We start from the raw sequence: 23,654 nt of genomic DNA, 5'->3' as shown, positions 1-23,654 counted from the left end.
CCATTAGGATTTTGCAACGTTCAACATGCTCTATAATTTGCACCTAGTCATTCTAACAACGATTTTCGTAGCCGTCCCTTCTCCGTATTAGCTACACGTGTTATTTCAGACGAAAATTATAAGAATATCTATAACGTTCGGAACACTCCGGAATAATTTCCATGGTAATTAAAAAATACTTCGATCGAGAGAGGATAAGAAATATAAGGCGATCTTAAATTTTCAAAAACGTTCGACGAATACAAAAAGTTGGTAGGATCGTTGAAGCAAAGAGAAACATGGAGTCCCGAGTGTAACGCGCCTCTCTCATTATCGTCTTCCCCAATGCATGACGCTATGGTTGATGCACTGTTATTGGCGTGTATCGTATACACGGCCCTGGCATAATGACTGTAACCCGCCGCATAATCCTGTACTCCTCCCTTTGTCGTCGTACGCCTCGAAACACACCGAGGCACTTGAATCGATGAATGTTAATCCGTGTCAAAGAGCACTTACCGCGGAAGCGTTCGGGTATTTCGCGGCTTGATATCGCGAACACGTCGTCATCCGTAGACGTTTCCGTAGCCGTGGATGCTTGCTGCGTGTAATTGCATCGAGGATCGGTTTAATCGCGGAAAGCGCGGTTTGTTTGTCGATAGAGGTAAGAATGAACAATGTAAATAGGATTTGTGACGCGTATGGAAGATATCTTCTTTTCCTCTGAGCTAATGAGTGATATGTGCAAGCAACCTCGAAATAGTACCTTTGTATTATTCATTGTAACATCTCATTTGTAATTTCTCTTATCACTTTATGTTATTGAATACTGTAACTGTAAGTACGCATCTGTTTAGGAGGCAGCAACGAACCTTTTTCCTTTGATACTGGTACTGGTATAAGACGAAAGCGTCTTCCTCATCGTTCGACATTTTAATAACGAACAACAAATATATTACTGTTAATAACAAAATATATCTTACTGTACGCTTCGTAGACTGGACACCGGTCTTCGCACCTAATAGACCACGCTTATGCTTTTACGAAGCGACGCTTCGTGGACAGCGAGTCTTAAGGATGCTAGAACAATTTTTTGCTTTATTGGAAAGGGGCATGAAAATTCTCACAAGTATAATTTTCTTACGTACATCGTCAAAATACTGCTATCAGTTAAGATTAAGGTTAAAGATATAAAATAAAAATGAAAAGAAGAAAGATGTTCGAAAGCTGGAAAAGTTAGTGGAAACTAGTAGAATATCTATGTGCGTACGGAAAAAAGGGAATCAGTCTCCTAACAGGATGAAGAAATAAATTTCTATAAAGCATCGATAAATGCCAATCTCGCGATAAGCAAGAAACGAATATTCTTCGTAACAACGATAATCCGCCGTTCGATCGACATGCGTACGCTCATAAAATTTTATCGCGTTGTTATATCCTGCCGTGTCTATAGATGTTCCACGTTGTTCATTATACAGCATGTTTTCATAATCGATACGCTTCCTTATCAATGTACTTTAAATCAATAAGACCGATCACAACCGCGTTTATAGGAACAACCGTCTACTACTATATATCCACTCTGTGGGAAGGAACAACGATTTTCTGCTGTGTCTGCTGAAACCTCTCGCAGTTCGGGCTCGTGATTGATCAATTCCTTAAAAACGAACACCGTGACTTCTATAGATCGTAGGATACACAGAGGCCGAGGAACTAGAAGTGGTGGTAAAAACGCTTGTGTAAAAGGAGGGTAAGTGGGCTTTATGCTCGCGAATGACTTCCTCTCGATCGATCTTCCGGGTTCGTACGGTAAATGCTCGTAACCGATATCGTTTCCCCGAGCTCCGACTCTCTATTGTGCGCTGAATGCTCTCTCGTACGAGAGCATATAGAGAACGACAGAGAGGGGACGAAGGATAGGGACCACGTGCTCTCCAAGTATCCAAGTTAGCGCGGCTACACGGTTTACATAAATCGTGGAATTTCTTCGTGGAGAAATTGCTACGATTTTGTCGACCCCTGGTACGTCCCTAAGTATACAAATCATGGACCAAGTGGATTTCAGATATTATTTTAAAATATTTCCGGCAATATTGCGGAACAGCCGTAAAACGAGATAAATCCTCTGCCTCTGAACGTTTTTGTAGCGCAGTGGATCTTCCGGGTCTGTCGAGCTCGACCATGGAGAGTTTTATGTTTTGCGATCGAACGAATGTTAACCGTATTATGCAGACTTTTTCTGCCGATGGAAAGCAACGAAAGCATTCGCGATAGAAAATGAAGAACACGTGAGAAGAACGTGACGAGTTCATTTTTGCTAATCTCCTGGTTTCCTTGCCACTTGGTATCTCGGATAGATAGAAAAAGAAACTGTTAGATTCCAGAGATAAATCAAGTAGAAAATCAATTGCAGTACGTTCAGTGGGACGCAAAGATACATATTTAATCCGACAACGAAATAAAAGGACAGTTTTGATAAGATCGATAGATCGCTAAAATTATGAGATCGATTAATGAATTTTCAAATCCCTTATAACGTTCTTTTTTACCTGAAAGTATTTAGATCTTTAAATACTTAAACCCTAACTATCTTCGTTTCCGACATTTCCTCAAGTCTTGGTGAGTTTACGACCAGTGTCTCGAGAGAACATCATTTTCCCTATAAAATGACTCATGACGATATTTCTTCGGTGTAACCGCGCGTGTTAACCGGAGATTAAGCAATCAAATTGATAGTTTTGAATCTCCAAGTCATTTGCAATGAAATTGGAAACCTAGTCTATAGACGGTATAAACATCGGTACATCGGGTAGCACGCAATTAATTACTGTCACTCGTTTTATGAGAAACAGAATCGACGTTACATGCATCACTTCCGTCCAGTCGATCTTCCGGGTTCCACGTAAGTAACGAGCAGCCCGATTCACCGGTATTCCGTAACGACCGACTAGTAAAACGAGTTTCGATTCGGTACGACGTTAAACCGAGTGATCACTCAGTGACCTCTCTCCTGGATAAATGCGTAAACATTATTGAAAAAGATGCAAGTATCTTTTCATTCATATATGAAACGAGTCGATCCTTCCTAAGCTAATTGTGAAAATACCTGAAACGAACGAAAAGCTGTGCTAACGCGGACAATCTTGTTCACGTTATTGTTTAAAAGCCTAATTCGTAATCTTCCCTTTCAATTTCCGAATATTCCAATATGATAATATGCCATTTTATTTTTTAATGCCCTATATATGATACGAAGCGTATGGTACTCGAAGTATACGTATATTCGTTTCTAAGAAGAAAAATCGTTTAATATACTACGCGATATACTATACACATTGACGTAAAAATACACTATAAATGTTATAAATTGGTATCGATCGTAAAAGTCGATAACAATTTCACTAAAAACACTTGCACGTTTGTAAAATTAATCAGAATAAAAAATCTGCTTCTATTTCTGTAGGTCTGGCAGTACTGATGTTAAAACATTCGAAATATTTAATTACCTATACTACTATAGAACTGCATTTATTTAAGTTTTATTTAATACCCAATCGATTTACCCGATCGTAAATTCCTATTATTCGAACGAGAAATGCTAACTAATTTGAAAAGTCAATGAGCTCCAATTACGTGAACCACTTATGACTCAACCAGTTCAAATAAATGCGGTTCTACTAGAAAATCTTGAGGCAAGATTTTTCCATGGAACCGCGTTACGCGACACGGTTCAAGTTCGTGTGGGCCACTTCCGATCGATCGGTCTTCCGGGTTCCATGTAAGTAATAAATGCTCGACTTGCCGGTAACCGATATCGCCCAACGAGTAAAACTCGTTTCGGTACGGCATAAGAGGGGCAGGCAAGCAGGGCAGAGGCACTCTCTCATGGATGGCCGTGTAACCCTATAGGAAACCTTTAGCGAGTTTCACTTTGCACGGCTCGCCGTTACCGGACTCGTCCGTAGCTCCTTGTCACCGTGGTACGTAGGGGAACGTAACGCGGGTTGCAACGAGTTTGAGCTGCTTGGTCGGCCAACGCTTCGCCTTTTGCTATCCGTACGCAGCTATCGAGCGCGTCGCCGAGCGAGAGCGCGAGCTAGAGTCGCATGGCCGCGTGTGAATGCACTTCTAACAACGCGAGCAACGCACCGGTCTAATACGAGCACGACTATGGCCTTATTCTTTCGTCAAGAGTGTCACGCTTATCTTGGAAAAATAGAGAGGACGACCGGTTACCGTGTTGTATTCTTGTTCCCCTTTTTTTCCATCGGTTGCTCCAGTTACACAATGTTTTCTTCTCTTCTTTGAATGAATACTATTTACTTAGAATCTTTGACTTCGTTATGCTCTCTTTTTATTAACTTCGAACGCTTCTCGTCCGAAGTGTGGTAATAACCGTTGGCATTTTATACGAGCAACATTTTAACGTGTTTCTGATGAGTTTTTAACAGCTCCGCGATTATAGGCAATAGGATAGAATGCTAGGAAAGTTTTGTACCGCAGCTAGTTGCGCGCAGTTCACGCGCGATTCGTTGCTACGAATCCTCCGCGTAACTACGGAACGGTGCGAGCGTTCACTTTGAAGTCTATTGTAATCAAAAAATAACTGTTTCCACGGATGCCTAACAGCAATCGTACGCTTTCCTCGGTGTACAAGTAATACGTGGCACGCCGTCTGGGTCGCGGTAGCTGTCCACGACCATAGAATTCGTAGCGACACACGATCGCCAGTCGGAGATATCCGTGGTAGGCGCGAACGAAAGTCGATAAATTCTTCGTAATCCCGTTTTCTATATGTGCTTCGCGCCACTCATATCGAGCATCTACTTTTTCCGCTGAAATACCAACGCTCGCTCCGACTCGTATCGAGCTTCTCGATCACGCCTAAAGCAGAGTGCCTCTGTTACGTGTCGTCGTCGCAAAAACCAAGAAGGATAAGGAAGAAGAAAAAGGCCAGCTACAAGAAGATACAAAACAACGAATACGCACGTACGCCACATGTGTGTTTGATATAAAAGAAACACACTCTTGGTCGGTAGAAATATCATTGCTCACGCGTATCGTGAATTATCATCGTAACGTGATCGACGTGATCTAGGAAGATGGTGACTTTTTTTTGTTTTTAAATCGCGAATCGGTATCATCGTAATCGGATCAATACGAGCAAATACCGCTTGCCGTAGCTTCTGGTTGATGTATCGATTCTACGTTTCGCTTTTACGCGTGGCAAGGACGAGAAACAGCGTAGATCCCTTTTCAACGTGGGGATGCACTTTGGATAAGCCGTGGAGGGATCGAAGACAGGAGGGTAACGCGGCTGGAATTAATGCGGAATGACTAAGCGACTGCTTAGAGGCCGGAACCGAGAAACGAGCGTTTCATGCGCGTATGCTCTATTGATAAAATGTTCTTCGTCGTTGGTACTGGTATATCGTCGTAGTACGTATCCTCTGCATTTTCGATGTCTCTTACGCTCGTTATGTAATCCCGCGCTCTTTCACGTTGCCTTCCTTGTGTTTCGGCGTCTTGCCATAGGGCAACCAAGGTATGCAGCCGCGGTGTAAGGCTTGAGAGGGCGTGTTCCCTTACTGCTCGGAAGTTTAATCCATAGATCGTGTGTTACCACTGTAGCCTCGCTATTCCGTGTTACGTATTACGTTGGATCGTTACGTTGCTTTGCTACGGGCGTTCTTCTATGGATTTGTTGTTTATTATACGGGAAAGATGATATCTTTGAGGTGAATATTCATTTCCGAGCTTGGAATCGTCTGCTTCCGCCCGTGATGCCTGTGGTATCGCGTGTTTACGTAGAACAGAGGATTTTTCAATTTTAAAAGTCATTTCGAGTTAACAAGAATTTACGGTGCGATTGTGTTGCAATAACATTCTTACGAATAAGATTCAGATAAGATTTTCGAATTTTCTTGACGACGTCATCTGTAATTACGGGATTAAAGTTTAATAAAGACGAATCGATTGAAATTAAATCGGCTGTGTAATCCTTGCCGATTTAAGCACGATATTAAAATTAATTTCTAACGAAACTAACGCGTAAGAAGATTCTTCGAGTAAAGTCATTATTTTATCGAAGGAATTGGTAATTGGTTCTTACCAAGAATTGATAAGAATTGCACGAGTTCGCTTATCTCGGTTAACAAATTAAAAGATACATCGAATGAAACAAAATTTCCGATATAATACGAATTGCATTACGATAATCCAGTAATACCAGTAGATAATATCGATATCACAAATGTTCGCTGCAAAGTAAACTAACATTCCAAACTAAAATGCTCGCTGAACAACGAACTAAAAATACGATCTCGTTGTTGGTAAAGGTGTCGATATGCAGTGCGGGTAACCGATAAACTCGAAATACGCGTTTCGTTGCTATTTGTGATCGGTTTTTGTGGCCTTCGGTAAATCGGGTGCGTCATTCTGATATTCAAATGAACCTGGGACACCAGTGGTGAAGATAGCTAACGACGAGCACGCGAAAGCGAAGGACAAAGACAGAGAAAAAGGGAGAGGGAGCGAGAAGAGGAGAACAGAGGGGGGTTAGGAAGAGAGAGAAAGAAGAGGAATAGAGAATGACCGCACTTAGGTCCTTTCGTTACGGAGCAGAGGAATAAGCCTCGGTCAATGGCTGCGGTATCCGCAGGTTCAAGGAAAGCGGGCTGGTCCGATTCGACATCATGTCGTTCATGGGGAAACCGAACAGGTGACGCGCTCATGAAAATACAGGTTAATAGAATACCAACAGCCACGCTTGGAAACGTTTTAAAATGGATATTGTAAGACATCGATGTATACAGAATATCGAGAGGAAAAATATTATAAAATAGCAAAATGGAAGAATTTGAGGATATTGCTATTATTAGAAACGAAAAATTGTCGCGTGATAGCTTCTGTGATAAATCAATTCGAAAAACGTGGAAGAATCACGTACGTGATCGTTGAAATAGAAATCGTATATAGGAAACAGAGAATCATATTAAAAGGTAACTATAATACGATAATTGTTTCGGTGTTATTCACATCGTTATGGCAACAAATCTCACGGTTGCGAGTGCTTTTATAAAACCACTAATAAGCGAACCTAACCGAGGTTTGTAGAAGCTTATCGATCACATACGCGAAACAAACTAGCAATTTTCTCGTCGCGTAGAAATTGAAAGATTCGATTACGAGCGAAGTGGCGGGCGCAACGCCCTATGCAAACAGCGATCGCTCGATGAAAATGCCATCACGTTTCTTCTTTTTTTTCTTTCCTCGCCTTTATGCTACACCCTCGAACGCAGATTATACGCGTATCTCGCATACGTGGAACCCGAGATCTCAGATTCTTCCATGGTACAACCGTGGAACAAGCTCGATTCCACGTCGAAAGAGTTTTCGAATACTGTGAAATCGATTCGCGGAGGCACAGGAAGTGGGCGCGTTTCTTCGATTCGCCGTAACGTTCCGTGAACAAACATCGAACAAAAACGGGGTAAAATCATAAGCTTCGAGAACGAGTGGATCGGACGAGATGCCGGCTCTCGGATCGCGCCGACTTTCTTGCCTCCGTACCTCGAGGACACTTTGACGAAGTCCGCGTGTATCGCCGCCAGTCCCCCCGCTGCATAGCAACAAACCGATCGATCGAACCGCGAACATTTTCACGGAAAAATTTCTCGGTTCGTGTACGTCGGCTAGTGGGGCGATTGGCGGTGTCGACGAAAGCGAGAACGAGAGCCACACGAGAGGCTTCGAGCCTCCTCATGGGACGCGACTAGCTATCGATCTAAATGTTTCCCATACCGGTGCATGAAGGCGGCAGTCGACATGTTACTATCCATGGGGTGGTTCCATAAATCGCAGCCCTTCTACGGCAACACGGCTTTTTAACACACGCCCGTTTTCCCGCCGTGGCAACCGTTTGATAGCGTGATTTCCGTGGAGAAAAGGCACGTTGCAGGACGATCCCCGGGACGATTATCGCGCTCTTAACGAATACTCCGTACGTACTCCCGAACTCGTTTCCCCGAGGGAATTACCGGCGGATGAAATCGGTCGTGGATGGCAACAACCGTTTGCCAACACCTGCACGACTTGGCAGGTTGAAACCGTCGGCTGAACTGAAGTCAGAATGCGCATTCGTCGGTTTCCATGGTAGTGGCCGACAATGCTGGTGGTGGTGGTTGGCGACGGTGCAGGAGGCGTCGGCGGCGGTGATGGTGGTGGTGGTGGTGGTGGTGGTGCAGTGGAGGAGCCCGGTAGCACCGACGATGGTGGGGATTGACAGAACAAACCGTCTGGCCGGCTCTGGCTGGTCTGGCGCGTTCACAACCAGGTGCTGCCATGGAACCTAAGGTTCTGTTCACATGATGGCCTCTGGTCCAATTGTTTTCGCCCATCGAACACGCGGGACACACCTGACTCTGCTGCGGTTGCGTTTCGTACGCAGTCTCGTTCGAACGTTACTACTTCAAATTCTATATATAGGTCGGGCCTTGTATCGGCACATTTCGAATATTCGAATTCAAATTTCCAACCTTGTACGTTCGAATGTTTAATCCTAAATTTCAAATTGAAAACGTTCGTAGCAGGTTCTAGGATCGTTATAAATATCGAATATGCTTTGGTTAGTCTTCGAATCGTTGGTTCAATCTCTTTAACGTCTAGATCGTTCGCCGTGATGCAATAATAGAGAATCTTGGTCGTTCGCGGCGAAGAAGTTACGGGGGCAAGTCGTTTTATCGAAGCGAACGATTATTCGCGGTATTCCCTTTTTCGAAGACTCAACACGTGCGTTGAACTTTAATAACTTTCTTGTGGGCGCTTGCCGTGGTTACAGCATCGGGATAGCGAAACCACGCAAATACGTTTTCCAACCGGCCATCCTTCCTATCTATTGACTATCGTGTAATCACTTATAAAGCAATCCGCCCTTTTCCTTTGCCTTTTTATCTGACGAACAAGCCTCGCCTCGTGCATGAGCGAGCGATTCGCCAGCCGTGTACACACGGTCGTCGAATCGATAAATGGATCTCGCCAGGTATTTACGTGGATCTTTATTCGTCGTGTTTATCCAAGATATAATAAATCACGCGGTAGCCGGACTCTTCGTTCCGCCCCTCTCAAATTAAAAAAAAAGACTACTTTTTCCTCGTTGGAACAGCGTAAATCCTCTGGCAGAGCGTACAGTTCGGATAGAAATAATAGCGTTCCATAGCCGTGGAAAGCTTTATGCGTCGAAGCAGACAACGTTTCTCCGGATCGTTTCGTAGACAACGACGAGAAGCTGTAAGCTTAAATGCAGCTTCTTAAAGCATCGGTTCTCCTTTACATCACCTTCTTTTTACTCCTCTTCTGAACCATTATCTTTCTGAACCAAACATCGACACGGCTCCAGTCCGACCGATCTTTGCGCGAAAATACCAGCTAGGCTACGCCTGTCTCTTGCTCGCAAACACAAGAAGCTCGCTGTCGCTCCAAAAACTCCACACGGAAATCTCGACGAAATTAAAACACACCCTATCGCGTTTCCCTACCATCAAGAATCTGTTCCACTTGCTCCGTATAACCACCCTAGATCTAGTGCATGTAATGTACTACACAGTCTAGTGTACACGTATACACGTTCTAGTTTCATTCATCAAGCGACCCTTTCAGCGTCATTTTTATTTCCCCTATCGCATAGCGAAGAAGTCGAAAAGAATAGGTCACGAACACACGGATACTGAATCTTTTCTTGGATTCTTTCCGTTATTACTACCCTTCCCTTTCCTATTTACATAATTCCACTCTTCTCCCCTTGGTTTCTTTCGCTTCTTTCGTTACTCCCTGTGCGACCCCAACCCAGGAGGTGCCTAGGTGGAAGCATCAGGACTCGCGTGCGCCGCCTCGTTCCGGTGCTCCACTTTCCGACCCGCGAGATTTCTACCTTCGAAACAAGAATGCATCGCCGTTGGATCGGGTATGGCGTGGCACGCTGCGCGGATGCACACACCGAGCGCAGTTTCGACCGAGTAAATTAGCGCCGTTGTATTTTTTGCGATGAGTAACGGTGAAACACAAATATTTGCCAAGAGTGCGCGCAAAAACATCCCCCGTGGCTCGGTTGATTAATTGACACGCCAAATAAAGCGTGTCCGAGACCGTCCACGCTCACGCTGAATTAAGCATGATCATCGCTAACGTAATTTAAGTTCCTCCGTTTAATTCGACCCGCTCGAACGATTCTCTTATCTGCCTCTTTATAACCAAACGCTTTACCTTCCTTCCACTTGCCTTACGCGCATCTAATTGAAAATTTTCGATTTTTCGTTTTAACGGTGATTTACAGCGGATCTGTGTTCTGACGAAAATATCATTTACGATAATATTTACAAGAAATAAAAACTCGAAAAATCAGCGACAGCTTATTAAAGCCTCTGACGTCTTTATTTCGTCCGGAACCTTGCGATATGAAAAATCTTTATTAGTTTACGTTATAATGAAAATTTCATTGATTCCAAATCAAGAGTCATCGAGAGCTGCCATAACTTTCGTCTACCTATTCTGAATTTCTATCTTGCGTGAACTCATAATTTTGAGCGATTAATTCTTTCTTCGATGTAGTTTGATTATGTTACGTTTTTCTATGAGACGAGCCGATGTCCTAATACTCATGAATGTAGGTTCTTGCAAGTGTATACATTTTGGTCTTCCTGGTGTTTCATTCGTCAGAACACGCGTCTATTATAACCATAACCCGAGTCGTAAATTTCGATTTTTCGTCCAATGCTTAATAAGCACAGGATCCAGAGATTGTTCGTTGCGACGATTCGCTATTATTAGTATGGTGCGTTCAGCAAAATGTCGTATCGCCTACAATGGCTACGTGACGCAAACACGCGATGACATTAGCTTGCATAATAGTACGGTCGGTCTCAAGCCAATTGCATTGGCCTACTCGTAGTTGCCTTTCCGAGTTCGACTACAATTTAATTTGCAACCGAGCACCTCGCCGGCTGAAGTAGCACCGGAGTTCTCGGTTTCACCTGAACCACTCCACCGGTTCCGGCCTATTCGGATTTAATGCTCGAGACGAAATCAATACGTAGAGATATCTCTCGTCTCTGCTCTCGTGCTGTATCTATGCACCCGCAGCTGGGGTCTTTTTCCCTCGTAGGCTGCCTCGTCTTTCGACAAGAACGTCCAAGTCAGCAGGCCGGAAAGTATGTCAATAAAGAGAAAAAGAAGGAACGGAAACGACGAAAGACCAGGCGCCGTAGGAAATTCAATTTATAAGCTACCCAGACATGCAAATGTCGCAGCTCGCCCGTGTTCCCCGTGGACTAATTAAACGCTTTTCAAGGCTAATATGTTTACTTCCATTAAATGTACTTCGTATCTTTAGTTAGCGAATTTTTATTGAAAGTATTAAACAAAATCTGTGCTTATACGTGATCTTTTCAGAAATCGAATTGACTACCTCCTTTTTTTATAAATCTCGAGATTCTATTTCAAGGAAAACGTTAAAAAATAATACTTGGAACGTCGTTACGTTTCCCTACTTCCTTCTTTAATTTATCGATGCATCTTCGAGGCGGCTGACGTACAGAAGTTATCACTGGCACCTAAGAATTCCCTTTCGAGTCCGTCCTCATAAAGATCTAATCAACCATATCGTCGAAGTAACTACTTGTAACAGTTCAAAAAGAATCTCTAAAGGTTGATCTGGAAATCCCTGTACAACTGTACTTACTTTTTGGAACTTCGCAAACTTTACTTTGCTCCTTGAAGAGGAACAGGAACAACTACCAGACAGTTACTCCCTTTGGAATTTTCGCAACGAAACAAATACGCAACATTAGCGTAGATCAGGAGACACAGCCGAATCATTTGTCTCGATTTCGATCGTTCCTCCAGTCGTGGACGATCTTCAATTGTCAGAGCGTGGGACGGCGCGCAAGAAACTCAAGAAAAGAATGGAGGGAAGTAGCCTGGTCTATGTATACGTGGGTGCGCTGTTCACCGAGATCGGACCACGAGACGAGTAGTATTATCCCTCGGTAGTGTGTTGCGATTCATTCGTCATTGTCCGAGGACCCTTTGTGGCAACGCGCGAGAATGGCTCACGCCGTATGGGCTTATTCGGCGCAGGGAATGGTTAACAGCGTGTATCGTGCACGCACGCGTGCGTGGGATTGCGACACGCGTTTATACTTGCAGAGTTTCGTGTATCCAGAATGGCAAAATGGCGTGAAAACTTATCGTGTGCATGTGAGCCGCGATGAGCACGCCAATCTCGAGGGGTGAATAACACAAGGACTGAAAATCGCGGTGAAAGTCGAGCCTGAATTAGAAAAACGAGCAGAAGAAAAAAAGGGAAACGAGCCGAAAACCTGACGGGGCGAGACTTCTTTCGGATTTTCAGCGCGATTAACCGAGCGATTCTGCGGATTGCTCGAGTTGTTCGCGTAGTAATCGCGCGGTAAAAGTTTCAATCTACGGTTGAATATGTGAAAAAGGGTGGAACATATGAGAGTCTAGATAGGGTCTGGGTTCTTTGTGGCTACGCCCGCTATTTCGTCTGTTTGATTTTGGGGCGATGAGTCATTGGTTATGCTTCACTGCTACTTCGATGATGATAAGAGGAATTCGTGAGATTTACGATATGTTTCTCTTCTCTCGTAAAACAGTGATCTGCTCTTGACCAATCAGTGCAACAGATTGGAAAGATCGATAGGTAGGAAGTAAGAGAGGAAAAACGTGGAGGATGGTTAAATGGAAAATTGTACGGCACGCACGGGTCGTTCGAACGCCTTGGGAATGGCAGCCAGTCACGCCTCGACGCAAAGACTCACGTAGGGTGACGCACGCTAGGGTGAATAAACCGAAAGGGACGGAAGGACGTGACGAGTCGTACAACAACCATGATACATACGTACGTACACGTAGAGGAAAATTACGGATGTATACATCGACCAGCATGGAAGGAATAATTAGAATCACGGTATAGAAGGTGCGACTAGACCCAGGAAAATTTCATCAAAACTCGACGACAGAGCAGTTGCGGAAATATCGCCTTATTATGACATAGGGATTTAAAGGACGGAAGAAATTTTCAGCAGGATTGTACTCGCCGTCTCTGGCTCACAAAATTTTTCCGTCGACTGTACACCTTGCCCTGGGGCCGTGGAAAATTTGGCAGAAACTGTTCTCCCTGCACATGTACCTCCGTGAATGTTTTAAAACGCAAAGGAACAATGTTTCTCCGTGCATTGTATCGCGAATCGAATAGAATTGTTGAAACATGCTCCAGTACGTGTGTATATGAATCGTATAATTTTGATAGGTATCGCAAGAACTTTATCATAGACTGTACCATCGTTCGATAATTAAAAGGAAACTAAAAAACAAGGCTGATAAAATGCGACGAAGGTTTATTTTGGCGAGACGCCTGGATTACGGGAACCCGTCGTGCTTTAATGCAAGGAGACTTGCTGCCTGACAATAAAGGGGTGAATAAGCTGTAGGCAAACATACAGGGAGGCAACAGACACGCAGACTTTCAAATGCTAAACTTCGATTAGAACGTCGGGCAATCGTTCGATAAACCGTTTAGTTTACCATTTTCATTCTATTTTGCAATTCTACGTTGCGTGTCTACTAACTTTTCTTTCTCCCGGTTCCTCCGTTCGATAAGTTCGTTGAAATTTACTGCGATGAATTCTTTAGGTAACGGAATGTAATTTGAATGATTGACAAATATCATAAGTTCCTCGAACGGAAAAGGTAGAAACGTTGAAACAGTTCGAACAAAAATTTCTTGCCTCTGCTGTACCACCAATGACCGTCTGGAATATCGACGCGAAGGGTTGCCTCTATGCGACTCGGATTGGTCCACCGTGTCTTTGTACCGGTTGGAGATTCGCAAACGTACTGGTTGTTCCCAAAACAATAGCTATGTACGCTCTCTCATTACCGAAGATTGTAGCCACGTTACTCGACTTTTTTTCCTCTTTTCCCGTAAAACACGAATGGTCCCGAAGAAAAGACGACCAATAAGGCATCCTGGTATCGATACGCCTTTATTTCTCGCAAATAGATTGTTTTGTACCTTTAATAAGCGCCATTTTGCAACGAGCTTCTTCTTCTCATTAGTCCTCCTTATACATATATTTACATAGTAACGTCTAATCAGCTGTTGAAATTAATTTAATTTCTTTACAGTAGAACAATTATTCAAGATATGAAGATAAACATTCTTAAAATTTCTTTTCTTAAACTTATGTAATTTCAAGGGCATTTCAAAGTTTCGTAGTAATTATTAAATTAGTTATTTTCATATTATTATAGCAGCATGACGCTCTTCGTTCAACGACTTTCAATTGACGTTTGAACTACAAATATTTACTACCTCTTGAAATTCTTTCTACCGTGAAAAGTTCGTGACAAATCCTTTGCCCTTTGAACCATTTCGTGCCTGCCTGTTTTATCGTTGGATAGACAGGATATAGGGAATACGAAGGGGGTTGCCTGAATAGGATTTGTAACGGGGAAACGTTCTGACGCGTGTACATTCCGTTAACCGAATTAAAGAACGCGATTGGATATCTCAGGCAAAATTTGACGAACTTCTCGTTATTCGAACGGAAGTATTCTCGTACAGTATCTCGTCAACCAATCGATTTATAAACCAGGAATGTCACCACGATTCGCTTCGCGAGAATAGCAGTAGAATAATTGAAATTCAAATTGGTTTTAATGAACGTTTGTACACGTTTTATATTTATTACGCGTGTAAGGAACACAGTGCATTTTACCATACGAATTATATTTATACAGTACACTATGTATAATATTAAACTTAGAATACTTGGCGTATTCTTAAAGATTACAAAAGAACAACCGTAAAACAAAGGTACATCGAGCATAATACTAAATGTAACAAAAGAAATAAGAAATAAAGGAAAGAAAAAGGAAAGAAGAAACGGAACAACGGTGAGAACTGTACATTGGAAAGATGCGCGTGAAGATGCATTTTGATTCTCGTACTTCAGCTTAGGTACACTCAATGACGATGACGTTGATTATGAATTCATGAGTCGCTCGAGGACGGCTGACATCCACTTCTTTCTCTTCGTTAGCTTGTCATGAAAAACGAAGTTGTCTTTTAAAGCACATCACTCTCTCGTCATTCTATCATCTTGAAGAGAATGCACGAGAATACCATGCCAAAGAACTGTAGAAAAGAGAAACATTAATAATAACATTGGACATGGCGAAAAGAATCATATATCTGTGCATCGAAAGTTTCTCTAATGTTTTCTACGCGTGTAATTCTCAAGCAATTTAATTAGAGACGCTTGACGTTGCGTTAATGTCAGAATTATCGCAACAGTCGAAAGTGAGTAAAAAGGAAAAGCTCGCGCATCGGCAATACCCGATGGAAACATATTTCTTAATGGATTCTGGCTGGTGTTGGAACCGATTAAAATGCAAATGAAACAGAGAAAGTCGTACCATCAGGCACGCGACTGCAATACCAGCGCCACCCATGATTGTCGCGTGCTTCTGCATGTAAATCTGCGTTCCATTGATGCAACCGACGAGATAGGCATTCGAAGGATTCACCGTGTCTGCTCCAGCGTTGCAGTTGAATCGCTGCAACAGAAGATCGATCGGGTCTCCATGAGAAACAATTCGGCTTGAGAAAGTCGATCGGACCGGGTGAAAGCGTGAGAGGCGATGCGGCGAACTCGGGTCGCGATTAACAGATTACCACAGGATGAATGCATTTCTGAACTGTAATCGATAGGTCGTAGCCGTTTCGAAATTCCGTGGAGAACTATCCGAATCGGGCTTTCCTAACAGGCCATCTCGAATTGCAAATGCTATGAACTGGAATTCCGAATCGTCAGGTTCTTATCGTTGGTCGGTACTATAGTAGATGTCTACCGAATCGGCTGTTGGTATTTCTCGCTAATTTTCATGATATAAATAAAAACCAGAAGTAAAAGCAAACTTTCTTTGCGTCCATTTCTATTTTCTCTTTAAATAACGAACAAGTACGTTGAAGTACGTATATCTAGAAGCAAATCTGAAGCGTAAAGACCGGTGTTTGTAAACTATTCGGTCATGAATTATGCAAGCAAATACAAATCGAAAGCAATCGCGCTAAAACGCAAGAGAGATTCTCTTTTTCTTTCTCGGTTCTTAGAATATCATTGTATCTCATCAAGGTAATAACGCTAGATTGCCTAGCGACTCGCGCGCCACGGGTTCCGCCCGCGAATCACTAATTACTGCGATTACGTATGCGCGAATTCGCTGACGGCTATTTCGTCTGCAAAGACGAGCTCGTTAAGAAAATTAATCTTTACCTGGCCTGGTTGAATCTCGCGACAGCAACTCCGCGGTACGTTGAGTCCCAGATTTCCCCAATCCCTCCAGCCATTTACTCCACAGCAATGGAGCTAAAAATCACAGGAACGGGGAAAGAAAAAGAAATATTATTTCAAGTCAGACGTAATATCTCGCACGATGCTCGAAATAATTATCCGCATGAAATTTGTTGCGTATCACTTATTTCTTATTTCGCGCTTACCGTCGACTGCGTCGTATCCCAGGCCTCTCTGACTACTTTATGAGAATCGTAAGTTCTCATCGAACTCGACATTTCCCTCTCGAGTGTGTTCACAAGTTTTTCACGGAACACATACGCGAGCACTCCGCCAATTAACATGGTCACGAACAGAAGAAACACGATGATGAAGTACTGGAATAATTTTGTTGTACGTTACATAATTTAATTGGTAGATTTCTTCTAAGATCGAAGACTGAGTCAGAGCGAAAAAAGAGCACAATATTTACCGTGAGAAGCATGCATTTTACTTCTCGGGATGCACCGATACAACCAAAGAACGATACTATAGCGACGACGATACCACCGGCCAGTAGAACGTAAATAGCGCCTGTTAGCAAATCGTTCCCTACTAGTTCACCTATCCATGATACTTTATCCAACAGAGCCCACGTCGCTAAACCAGCTATCACGAGGCCACCGATCTAAAACATTGTTTATACGTTGTTACTTAAAATAGAAAACCATTAAATATCATTGTGATAATTTACATATATCTCATGCTTACGAAGATCACGAAGTTCACGAAGAACAAGGAATATTTCATACAGCGACCGCAGCTGTCCATTTCTGTTCCGTATCCCATTTTTCCTTATGTTTCGATCTACAAATGAGAAAAGTAAATATGAATGCAGAGGATGATGTCAGTCTGTGAATGTTGTGTTCTAAAGTAAATAAAACGAGTCGTAGAGGTTGTAAATTGTAAACGTGAGTCATCAAAATTGTTCTCGGTTGATTCACGCATGTCGCTCGAGTGCGATTCGCCTGGAATGTAAACACGAATTTATAATTTATCGTCTGATTTACGACTAGACGAACGTTTTAAAATTACATTAATGCAAACTCCCTAGTCGATACTTAGAAAGCCTTGAGACGCTGTTTTGCAAGTGCAACGGTCGTTCCACATCCGTATAAGGATCAAACGATCGCGTAATCTTTGTCATTGTAATTCTTTAAGACGCGGTCAGACATCGCCCGAACGGTTTAGTAATTGTTTCCGCGCTGATGTCACGGTATGCAGAAAATTCTTTCATGATTTCATAAAGTTCGTGATTACTCTCAATTTTTTTTTCCGTCGACCCACATTCTCGCCAACAATTAATCGCGATTACGCCATCGTCTCGTCACCTTTAATTTGGAATCTCGATCGGCTTCCAAATCTCCTTGAATCTCAATCAACGGGACAGAAAATTCTGGATTTCGCAGATCAATGATAGTACAGCATCTGGGAACGCGTTTGAAGCTGCGTCTGAATTCTCGAGTAATATACGCAAATGGGACTGTTTTGGCAAAATCACTCAAGTCGATACGTCTGCGTTCCAAACACGTGTCCATCAAACGTTTATTACACGACCTCTGAACTTTGCCTATATATAGGTCGAGACATCGATGCATCATGATTTCTCAGAAAGAGAGATATCAAAAACCCAACAATAGTCACGTATCCTTCTGAGAAAACTCTCGAACGACTTTCAGGCGTAAGTTATTTGTTTCAACGGATTATCGCACACCTACTCTATATCCTAATCGCAAATCTTAAACAAAAATGACGTAATGCAAAAGTTTCACAACCAACAATTATGTAATACTGCCAACCATAAGCATTAAGATACTTGTTGAACATTTTGTAACTTCTACGTACATTATTGAATTTTTAATTACTTGTGTGATAATGATAATCTATCATTTTATAGGTCATACAAAATTTACTTCCTTGAACCATTCATTAGCTCTTGAAATAAATTGCGTATCATATTTCTCTTGATTTATAGTAAAACGTTATTGAATAAATCAGCCAAGAACAATAATCTGTATTTTATGATCTATAGATATATCGTATACCATAGTATCTCGACTGCCTAATAGCCTCGTATATGGTAGACCGCGTAAATGCATTCTTAACAGTCAGACGCCTCGTGTTTTCAAGATCGTCATCGATGCGATGAGTAAAACCCTGCTCGATTGTTACGTGAATCACCACCGTGAACTATATACACGCCCGCCATTGCTCGTAACTAACTCATGGATCTCTTTCATGTAACGTAAAAGATCGCGATCGATCCGTTTTGCATGTCGTGATCATCGAGCTCTGCCGGTCAGCCGTTCAGAAACACATCAACGTAGGTCTTACACCATCGGTCGTTTTGCACCTGCTAAATACGATGACGATAAACGATGACCTTCTGGTAGATGAGGGCGTACCGACGACTCCTCTTGAGGCCAACGGAACTAGGTCGTTTCGAACCGGTGGCGGTGGTTAATACATTGTTATGTTTATCGTCACACAAATGGTATTTACAAAGGTAGCTTGCTGCTATGCTACCTTGTATTGCATATTGTTTGAAAGCGTATCAGGGATCTATTGTATTCGAGGTATGCGCTTCAGAGAATGGTGTGCCGCAGTACGTTACTCTTAAGCCGTTATAAACCGGATTTTTGCTCGTTTGTGAAGTAAGAGAATTATAATTAGCTGGAGTTTTTTTTAACTTAACACTTTCGCGATCGTTCGAATAATTTTAAATTTATTTAAGTAAATTCATAATTATTGTTTGCAATTAATAACGTAACGAAGTGATGTACATATTTTAATAAATTACACGTTTAGCGTTTTTTAATGTGTGTATAATATAGAGGCACAAAACGTCGGATAAATGAAAGCGAAAGCGTTAATACGATATCTAGAAAGTAGTACTAATTGCAATAAAAGGATTGCTTGAATCTACGCAAATATCCTTTAAATTATAAAGCGTTATAGAGGGTTAAGATAGGATTAGTATTTTATTTCAAGCATGAATATCGTAGTCTGTAATATTCTCTTTTCTCTACGATTCTTATCTCGTCTTTTCAAACGCGTGTAATATGGAGAAATCCCTGATCTGGAGGAATTGAAGTCTTAACTGATCACACAGGTTATTCAGTTATCATCGTACGTAATCTCGAACAATTTTCCTCGACGAATTTGACCTAGATAGGGGAAACTCGGGCTAGTTCAGGAACGGTGCGATAGGAAAAAGAACTGCGTTATTTATACGTGAAACGACAGTTTCCTGACACGTCCGTACGCGCAGACATATCGATTTCCGCCTTGCAATTATACACATTAGCTTCCTTACACAATCCTTATCGGGAGAACTGTGCCGCTGTTATGTACAAAGCGTTCTAAGGTCGCGATCCGATCTATCGCATTATTACTGCTTCTACCGTTTTTTTTTTTTTTTTCATTGCATCAATCTGGTATCTCCATCGTAACCAGGCATTTTATTATGAGCATCGTGAGCTTAGGCGACTAGAATTTCTGGTTTCGGATGCTGATATTTAATCCATCATATAAGCCACGATTCACTCGAGTATTATACCGACGAAGACCAGTCGATCGGCAAACAACATTCGCTTTAGAATTCAATTCAAAAGATCGGGACGATAATAAAGAGATCCTCGGCAATAGTCCTCGATGGCGTCTCGGCTATTGTTCATCAAGGATAATAAAAGCGAACTTACACCTGGAGCATGGAAACCGCGTTATTTCACGTTTTCGTGTTGGGGATAAATTAAGGTCGTATATTTAACTGTCGTGTGTATGCTGTTCGTTACCCTTGATTTACTTAAACTTACATCATAATTAATGCACGTTTCTTGTCACGCAAAAAAAAGGGAGGGGAGAAATAATTCTCTTACGTCATATCGCGTGTAACCCCGCCCCTTTGTCAATAATCCTCAGTTATCGTGGCCGAACATTTCAACTTTTTGATCGCGACCGATGTCACAAAACACGATCCGTTCGTGGAAGGCTACTTAAAATTTTAACGTTCCAACCTTCTCGTTATCTCAACGATCCGTCTAAATCGTGTCAAATTAAAACAGCTTACTGGATTACTTGAAATTGACGCAACGTCGTCTAATTCGCTGAACGAATAAAAATCGCCTTAAACGCGTAAACGTTATGTAACGACATAAGTGCAACGATATCGTACGCTGGAGGGTCAACGCCGGTTTTGAAACGTGCTGTAGTGGTAGTACTCTTGAGAGTAGGCTTGGTCACGCACCGACATACTGCCTCAAAGACACGTTATACGAGAGAGAAAGTGGCGTCTCCCCTCGCATTAAGTAATCCACGGCTACTGTAAAACGTAAAAATAATAGAGCAACTGAAGAGGCGAATGACGTCATCGGGACACTTCTTCCTTCCTCGTCCTGGAGGGATAATGGGTAACCGGTCATCAAGGCGGTACTAACTTAATTAGAGCGCTGTAGTTTCCTCTACGCGTCGTAATTGTGACCGTTCGAATGACTTGGACTCGTATCGATCACACTTCCGTCGAACTCTTGTCTCCCTCGGCATCGAGTAATAACGCGTTTTTCCCTTTTTACGAACGACACGAGTTCCCCAAACGATTACGATCGTTTGAATTTAACCTGCGAACCAGGTCATCCCTTAACCAGGAGTATTTATAGTTTCGGTATTAAAAATTAACCCTCCGTGAGCAAATAAGCGGAATCTACCCTTAATCTTCTTCGAAGAGAAATATTATTTTTATCGGAAAAGGTATTAAACATTTGAATCGATGAATGATTGTGTACTATAGCAGAGATGTTGATAAATATTGCAGAATATTTTTTAATTTCCTGGTAGCGTAGAATATTAAAAAAATTGTCTACAAAGAACTAAGACAGATAAATTAATTTCAATTAAGACAATTTTAGTTTTAGTTAGTTCGGTAATTTATTTTTAATAGATAAAATTATTATATGCCGGAAAGATTGATAAATTCCTTTCGGCTTAAGAACCGATTTAAATTTATGAACTGGCTTCGCAGTGTACTAATAACGATAGGTTGATTACTCTTAGTAATGATTAGAAAATCGTGAGTTGATTTAAAAAGTACAACTGTGTAACATTCCAATTGCAACGTTCCTATGTTAAATGATCATCGTATGATTCATAAACGTAAAACGAAAACAAACTCATTCGAATTGACATCATGCATATACTTGTGCCATTGACGCATAGGGCTGTCGAGTTTCTCGTCGTGAATCGTTTTCTCCAGGAGACATTAGAAAAGATTTATGTGGAAAACGCGAGGCGACAACAAAACGTATGCAGAACGTTGAAGCATTTCAATGGATTAGTTCAAAGGTTAAGTTAACGACGATAAAATTGTTAAAAATGTGTTTCTCACGATCGAGCTCGTTCTTCACAATGTCACGGGCTAGGAATTCCCAGTATTCGAATACATCTCAGCTATTTGTTATGAAATTCTAATGTCAGTGTTCAGAAATTTGACGCATCTTTCATTTCGATTAACATCAAGTTGAGTGATATTAAAGAGCTTAAATACGGAATCGAACCGAATTTTAATCAAATACGCACGAGAATGAGAAATATGGAGAAATATGTCACAATATGTCATATGACGTCTGACCTGAAAAGAAAGCGAGGGTCGATGGTTAGGAAACGAAAAGAGGAACGATCGAAGAAAAAGCCGAATGGAGGGTTCTCCTTTCGACCGGTCGAAAGTTACGTCAAAACCGAGGTCGCCAGGTTTTACACGGTCCGCGAAGTGTTGTACGATCGCCGAAACTCGCGCGAACATCGTGAGCGCGTCTACGATTATGCTGCCCGCTTTTTCCTTCTCTTAGCTCGTAACGGCGCATATAACAAACGTTCGCAACAACACGTTACAATATGGATGCTGGGACGTTCTTGACCGTTACGATACGCCATTTATGATGATGCCTTTTAGCACTTGATGCGAATGCGTTACAGTTTTCTACGGTTGTTATCGTACGAACTTACAAAGAAACGTATCACGCGTGCGCCGCCGCGAGAACGCGTCGTTCACTACGATCGACCGTTCGAAATCGAAATTACTCGCGCTATATGACGAAACGCAATCGTAGCTCGAACCATCGCCACTTGCAACATCGCTGACCATCGTAACTTCATGGAGTTTGTGTTCGCGGAGGCGCAAGTTAATCCGTGCATTATCGCTCGAATATGCTAAATCGAATGTAATTGAACTTCTTGACTAATTCACGATCGTCGAAATGGATCGTCGCCACGCTGTGCTTCTATTAGAGGAAAAAGCTGAATTCTATAATTTCTGAATTTACGACGAATCGTAGGGATAATGCGATTAAAATGGCAAAAAAATTCTATAACCAACAAACTGAGAACGATAATTGACGATTGAAAACTGATTGACACCATCGAGTATAATCTCTCCTCAGTAGAAATTCAAATTAAATACATATAATCAACATTAATTAATAACTAACGTTGGTAAAGGTCATCGCGGAATATTATTATATATGTACTCACATGATTTATGTTTACCGTATGTCAGCCTCTTTCTTTCGTCGTCACCGGTATTGGTAGCGACCGAAAGATAAACAATTTCTGTCGTCGATGAAACGTGACACCGTTTCACTAGCACGGTCGGATGTTATTTCAATAGCAGCGGAATGCAAAAATCACTTATTGTTAATCCCACGGTTTCGTTAAGTGATATAGCAACGACGAAGCGCTGCAGGGTGGAAAATTGTCGCTTTTAATTCAGGCACGAAGCTGCGGCTCGAGTATCTGTGTGGACACGCGCGATTTCAGACCGGGTCTGAGTGAAACTGAAATGGTAAAACCGACACGACTTCTTTCTCTCTCTCTCTCCCTCTCTCTGTTTTGCCCTCTCTCTTTCTCTCGTTTACCGTGTTGCTCAGTCTCCCTGATTATTTCCCTCTCTCTTTCATATTATTTCCCTCTCCGTTTCGTCTTTTTCTTACTCTCTCGCACGTTTCGTCCTGTTTCTGTTCTTCGTTAGTCGAATCTCCCTTTTCCACTACGAATGATCGTTTACCGTGTCCCCATCGTCGTACCTGTGCGTACCCGTGCAGCATAAGTCCTCACCTCTACTTACGTATATGCTGCGTGTATCCATTGTTTGCGACCCAACGCGCGGAAAATTCACGCTTTGAAAGAGAGAGGGGCAGAGGCAGAGCTACCGAAAGTGGAGTACGAGGTACGCGTACGGCCGCGTCTTCCACCATAGCATGTCAGATATAT

General features: G+C 42.2%; 2 protein-coding genes across 2 annotated transcripts in view; both read right to left on the bottom strand.

The window, feature by feature from the left end:
• Positions 1-8,135, bottom strand: part of LOC126918690 (uncharacterized) — a 37,398-nt gene extending 29,263 nt beyond the window's left edge. Inside the window, exon 1 of the mRNA XM_050726886.1 lies at positions 7,783-8,135. Within this exon, the coding sequence (XP_050582843.1) occupies positions 7,783-7,820 (38 nt within the window). The 5' untranslated portion in view covers positions 7,821-8,135. The remainder of the gene's footprint in view (positions 1-7,782) is intronic.
• A 6,574-nt stretch (positions 8,136-14,709) lies between these two features.
• Positions 14,710-23,247, bottom strand: LOC126918847 (CD151 antigen). The gene is made up of 7 exons (XM_050727276.1): positions 22,917-23,247; positions 17,106-17,201; positions 16,828-17,022; positions 16,562-16,732; positions 16,338-16,430; positions 15,478-15,618; positions 14,710-15,196 (listed from the first exon to the last, which is right to left on the bottom strand). The coding sequence occupies exons 2-7, from the start codon at positions 17,181-17,183 to the stop codon at positions 15,149-15,151; spliced, it is 726 nt and encodes a 241-aa protein (XP_050583233.1). The 5' UTR covers positions 17,184-17,201; positions 22,917-23,247; the 3' UTR covers positions 14,710-15,148.
• Between the last annotated feature and the right edge of the window lie 407 nt (positions 23,248-23,654).

The sequence above is a fragment of the Bombus affinis genome, chromosome 7, assembly GCF_024516045.1.
Source record: "Bombus affinis isolate iyBomAffi1 chromosome 7, iyBomAffi1.2, whole genome shotgun sequence".
Classification (NCBI taxonomy): domain Eukaryota; kingdom Metazoa; phylum Arthropoda; class Insecta; order Hymenoptera; family Apidae; genus Bombus; species Bombus affinis.
Note: the sequence above shows the minus strand (reverse complement) of the source record. Positions and strands in the feature narration are given on the sequence as shown.